The 6,030-nt window shown below is 52.5% G+C and overlaps 1 protein-coding gene across 1 annotated transcript in view; it reads left to right on the top strand.

The window, feature by feature from the left end:
• Positions 1 to 718, top strand: part of MYO15A (myosin XVA) — a 45,211-nt gene extending 44,493 nt beyond the window's left edge. Inside the window, 1 exon segment of the mRNA XM_010003587.1 lies at positions 60 to 718. Within this exon segment, the coding sequence (XP_010001889.1) occupies positions 60 to 243 (184 nt within the window). The 3' untranslated portion in view covers positions 244 to 718.
• Positions 719 to 6,030: the final 5,312 nt, after the last annotated feature.

The raw sequence follows: 6,030 nt of genomic DNA, 5'->3' as shown, positions 1-6,030 counted from the left end.
ATGCCTGAATATCCCACCGTGGATGTGCTCTCACTCCCTCTTTCTCTCTCTCTCCGCAGGCCACGGATTCTAGAAATGGATAAAGAGGAGAACAGGCGCTCAGTCCTCTTACCAAAACATAGGAGACGGAGCAACTTCAGCTCTGAGAACTATTGGCGAAGGTCTTATGAGTACACGGAGGACTGTGAGGAGGAGGAGGAGGATGGCAGCCCAGCCAGGAAAGTTAAAATGCGGCGACACTGAGGATGGCACTTCCCAGGCTCGTGGAGCTGATGAGATTGGTCTCCAGTCTGTGAAAACTTTCTCCTCCCTCTGGCTATCTTCCATCTAGCTTCAGTTTTGGTTTTTCCTTTCAGGCTGAAGAGTAAACAGGAAGGATCTAGAGATTTGTTGTTATGAAAGGAGGAATGCTGGGATATATGTAAGGATGGAACGTGTCCAGTGCACATGGTGTCCTGAGTCATGGGTCAAATGGGCATCTTTCCCTTAGGAAGCAGATAAAGTTATGCCAGGCTGTCTGTTGGGATTTCTTTTGAAAACACCAAAAAGTTTAACTCTTTCATTGCGCAAAATTCAAGAATTGTATTTTTGTGTTTTTTTGTGTTTTTTTTTTCTTTAACTTTCTTCCTTTCCAAATGTTCTAAATATGATGTTTGACCCCAGGAGCTGAAACTCTGTGGTGGCCTCCTATTCCTTGCTTCACCAAAGGGCTCCTTGGTTTGTTCTTATGTAATTGTTGTTGGGTTTGTTTTCACGGTGCCCTGCAGTAACTGGAAGTTTGAATCTTGGCAGACCCTCCCTTACTGCCTTTGATTTCAAAGAGTTTAGGACATTTTTGTTGCACTTTAGTACCAGTTTTACATGCCGTAGGTTTCCTTCCCAGTCCCTTTTCCCAATCCAGTGTGAGCTCGCAGCCTTGTGTCCCTGTCCTCTCCGAGAAGAATGTACTAAAGCTCTGGTTTCTCAGTGCTGGTCTGAGCAGGGGTATGCTTTGGTTGAGGAGGAAGGAAAGGTGCCTGACTTTGCTGAGGCTGGCCCAGCATTGACCTGAGGTCCACATTGGAGCCCTGGAGCTGCTGAGCAAGTGACCACATTGAGTACGTGCTGCTTCCCAGAGCTGGAGATAGCAAAGAGGAGTAGGAGAGATGCTGTGCTTGTGAGGACACTTGCCTTGAGAACCCCTGAGAAGAGCTGTTCCCCACTGCCTGGGGGACTTGCTTTTGGCCCCTTGCCCCTTTAGGAGGAGAGGGTTGAGATGGCACAGCACTGCATCCCAAGGGACCAGCCGTGGGGGAGCCGGGCAGCTGGGCTGCGGTCTGTCCCCTCCGAGGCTGGCTCTGGGAGCAAGGACAGTGCAAGGCTCTGCTTTGGCCCCAGTTCAGTGCATTCAGCAGTTGCCCGCCTCTTCCTGGCTTATTCCTGCCTGGATTCCTGGGGTAGGGAATTCTCTGGTTGTTACAAGAAAAACACTGAGAGGAATTGAACATTTGCCCTTGGAATTAGTGTTGGAAAGTCTGCTGCCTTCCTCCTCTGCTCCCACCCGGTTTGCATTTGCCCAGACTGAAGCCTCGGAACTTTCAAAGTTTGGGGCCCAGCACCATATTTAGAACTGTACTTTTAAGAAACTTCCTCCAGTTGATTCTTTGAACCCAAGTGTTGGCAGTTGTAAGGAGTAGTCTTATTTTTAAATTTTTACTGCTTTGCCCTCCTTCAAATTGTAGTTTTTCTTGGTGTCGTGTCCCCTCCTCCCTCCCTCACCTCTGCACGCTTGGCAATAAAAAGATGTAATATATTTTGAAACACGTTTGCTGCTGTCATGAGGGGCCCCCAGTTCAAAAAAATGAAACAAAACCCAGGTGTTGTTCCCTGGAGCACCATTCCTGGGCGATCAAGCACGTTTGCTGACATTGGGGGCTCTGTGTCCTTTTTTCTTCCCCGCTGACTGCAGCTCCTGCCACTCGCCCGTTGCTGGGGTAGCTGCTCAGGCTGGATCTAGCAGGTCACGTTGGAGCAAAGGAAGTGAATTCACCCTCAGTGCCACTGGTCTGCGAGGGCTTCCTATCTCTGATTCTCTTTATCTGATTGCTTTCCTGGTGAGAGCCCCCCTTGGCTCGGTGTGGAGGTGCAGGCACAGCCTTGCTGCCAGCCTTTGAAGGAACCTGTCTTGTCTGTCCAGAGATCTGAAAGTTCATGCTTCTGCTGCTTCTGAAACCTTTAAAAAGCTATTTTCAGACCACGCTTAGTGTTTGAAGCAGTGTTCCCCTGGCTTTCTGCTGAGAACTTGGGCCAGCTCTTGGCTACAAACTCCCTGTTTTGGAAAGCTTGGCATTCCCCTGATGGCAAAACCACATGCTAGGAGCAGCGTCCCTCTTCTTCCTTATGGCTGGTGCAAACATCTCTGGCAAGCTAGAGACCTGCTAGCAGGATGCCCCTAGCAATGGCTGTTTTTAATTGTCTTTCTGGATTCATCCTGGATGTGCCCCACACTCTCCTCACTGCCAGGCTCTGCTGGCAGTTTCAGTAGTCCCTGCCAGAGGTCTCAGCTCTGTGCAGCCTGCTCTTCCCCCATCCCCCCACCCCACCAGCTCCCAATTTTACTCCTACCTCTGCAAAATGGATACTGTACCCTGATGTCTCAACTCAAAAAGAAGCTGGAGGCAATCTGCCTTTCTCGGGCGCTTCCCAGAGCCAGGCTGCTGTGGGACAAGGCGTTGGCTCTATCTCTGCTGAAGGCTGAATGAGGCATCCCAAGGTCATAACCTCTAGCCAGATACCAACCACCACCTTGACCCATTCCTGGTGTAGTCTGTCTGCATGCAGGTGCCCTTTCTCTCCTGGTTTGTTTTGGCATGTCCACATGCCACCGTTGGGAGCTCTCCCCTCCTTCCTTCCTCCCTGCCCCACATCTGTGTGGTGGGTCTGAGCTCTGGCTGGAGGGGCAGGAGGAGCTCCTCATGTCTCCAGCCTCCGTCTGTTCTCTTGGTTTTCAGCCTGACTGGTTGGGGCTTGACACCTTGGAAAGAGCAAGAGTGGGACACAACCAGTCTGACCCGTAGCATCTCTTGGGCGAGGAGTCCCCAGCCTGTAGGCAGGCCATCTTCCCACTTGTACAGACATTTTCTATACACACGGATGTATATGTGTAGATAACATGGTTTTTTAACTCTTTTGCACTGAACAACATTGGAGCGAAACCTTGATTTGAAACCAGAAGACACATTTTTCACGTGGATCCAGATACCTAGATCCCTTTCTGTGACCTGTCTGGTGAAACTGTGGCTCAAAAATGCTGGTGATGCCTGTGCCTGTTCTCTGTCGCTGGCTGTGTCGAGCTGCCTGCAGGCTTTGGGTCAGGTTGGTGGCACGGGTCTGCTGTGAGGGGTGGAGGGTGGTGAACTTCCGTTTGGAGGCAGAACTTCTCCCCATCTGCTCTGCAGGACAGGCTCATGCACAGACCTGACCTGGTCGGCTTTGTCGTGTTTGTCTGGTCCAGTTGTGTGGTCTGACCTCTTCCCTCCACCCACAGCGTGTCCTTCGTGTAACCTGCTCATCCCAAAACTGGGAACAAGGCCACATCCAGTGTGATGATCCCACATACCCACAACCCAGACCATGAGAACTGTCTTTTTTGAGGAAGGGGGAGGAAGGTGGGGCCTGTCCCCGCTTTTCCACAAGCAGCAAGGAGAGTTGGGGTTTGTTACTTCTCCCGTGTCTGGAGAAGACTCAGCGATGGAGCTGCAGCTCTTGCATCACCCGCGTGGGCTCCCTAGTCCTGCAGGAAGGGAAGGAAGGGCTGTTTGCCTGGGCAGGGCTGGGGAGGGGCTGTCGCTCTGCCGGCTCCGCTCGACTCTCATCCAGCTGTTAGTCAGGAGAGAGCTGTGACTCCCAGGATCTGTATCCCCATCCCCAGGCTTGGCTCACCCCAGAGCTTGAGGGGATCAGCAGGGTGTGGAGCTGCCAACCAGCTCTCCAGGGTGAGTGCCTGCCGGGGTACGAGCTCAGCCCTTGGGCTTTCGGTCCCGTCGGTCCCTGGAACCGGCTGCTCCCCGAGCTCCGTGGGTCACAACAGCCCCCGTGCTTTGGGGATAGAGCAGGGAAGCCGGGGTTCAGGGCCCTGCCACTGGCAAAGAGACTTATCTGCCAAAAAATGTTCCCTTTCCTGGTCGGGAGGAGAAATGATCCAGCCAAGAAGCTCATCTCAGCTCCTTCCCGCGCCCCTGCCCACACACGTTCTGGCTGACTTTCCTTTCTTTTTCTTTTTTAAAGATTCTAATTATTATTTTTTTTTTGGTTGGTTTTGTTATGAATTAAAATGGAATAAATAAATAAGAAGTGGCAATATTTTTTTTCTGTAAGCTTTTCCTAGGAAAAAGCATGGTTTGTAACAAAGTTGTACAGTTCTGAAGTTTGAGATACAAGAAGTACTGTGTGAAACGCTGTAAATGGGGCAGAGATTATTTTCTGTACAGTCTGACTTGGGGGTATCTTTTAATTCTGGTTGATTCTTAGGAAGAATTTGGTTCTTCACTGTCAGGGTTTGGAATTTCATGGTTTCATTATTATTATTTTCTTGTATAGATTGCTGCATTAATTGAATAAAAGCAGAAAGCATCGCTCTGCCTGCCTGTGTGGTGTTGCTGGTGGCTGGGATGTGTGTCTTGCTTCCCTGCCAGCAGAAACGAGGTTGTGGGGAAGTGCTTCTAAATAAAGGGAGTCTCCAGCTCCCTGGGGATGGAGTGAGCAGCCAAATGTGGTGTCTGTCCCTCCTGTGGTGTCCTAGAAAGCAGGGATGGGACTTGGTCTCTTCCTCCTCCTCTCCCTCCTCTCCATCCCTGAGGACCATAGGTGGACCTGTACCCTTCCAGCTCCCACCCTATCCCATTGCCCAGGCTTGCCAGTGCTGGGTCCCCCAGTGGCCCCAGCACCCCGGAGGGCTGTTCCCTGTGCTTTGGTCTCATGTGGAGCCCCTTGTCCTCCCTGTACTGATGGAGGCAAATCTTTTGGTAGGGCCTGAGGCAATAGGGCAAGGGGTGGTAGTTTTAAACAGAGGATAAATTTCAACTGGATAGAAAGAAAATTGGTTACAACGAGTGTGGTGAAACACTGGCTTGAGCTGCCCAGAGAGGTTGGAGATGCCCCATCCCTGAAGATATTCAGGGTCAGGTTGGATGGAGCTCTGAGCAACCTGATCTAGTTGAAGATGTCCCTGCTTATGGCAGGGGAGTTGACTTAGATGGACTTGAAAGGACCCTTCCACCACAAACCATTCTATGGTAAGAGGGAGATGGTGGTGGGCAGGTGTGTGGTGCCGTATGGGGTCTGTTGACCTTGCATGGTGACCTTCCTCCTCATCTCCCTCCACCTCAAGCTCCTGTCCTCTGGTGATGTCCTCTCCACCACCCTCATGCCCTAGGGCTGTCTCGAGCATCTCTGTCCATCCAAGAGCCCCATCATTAGGGCATCCATAACCCACTCTCCCCCTCAGGCTGTTTTCCACCCCAAATTCTGCGTCACCCCAGTGCGGCATCTCCCTGGGGGCTGGGGTTAGTCAGCAGGGAGGGGAAGCCCTGCCCTCCTGGGGTGACTCACCCCAAACCCAGGCCATGGCAGGGCACAAATACCGATGGCAGGAGCCAGCAGGGTGCTGAGCGTGGCCCCTCTCTGCGCATCCACGGGGCCATGCTCAGCACCTGCCAGCACAGGACCCGGTGCCCAAGGTGCCACCACCTTGAGGCACCTCAAGGCTATGAAGCCCGTGGGCCAAGATGAGGTCCAGGACACCCCGTGGTTCTGGGGTTTGAGGTTGTCCCTCAAAACCAAAAGAAAAAGGTGGTGGGACTGGGGAGGGGGGGTTGGAAATATAATAGAGACGCATAAAGCGCCCATAGGGGGCGCCAGAGGCAAAGAACTACAAACCCCATCACCCCTCGCGGCAGCGCATGCGCAGAGCAGGTGGGCGGGCCCGCGCCGCGCGGTGCGGCTCCGCCGCGCGCTGATTGGCGGAGAGGAGCGTCCGTCAGGGCCTCGCCC

The sequence above is a fragment of the Chaetura pelagica genome, unplaced genomic scaffold (genome assembly GCF_000747805.2).
Source record: "Chaetura pelagica isolate M959 unplaced genomic scaffold, ChaPel_1.0 scaffold408, whole genome shotgun sequence".
Classification (NCBI taxonomy): domain Eukaryota; kingdom Metazoa; phylum Chordata; class Aves; order Apodiformes; family Apodidae; genus Chaetura; species Chaetura pelagica.
Note: the sequence above shows the minus strand (reverse complement) of the source record. Positions and strands in the feature narration are given on the sequence as shown.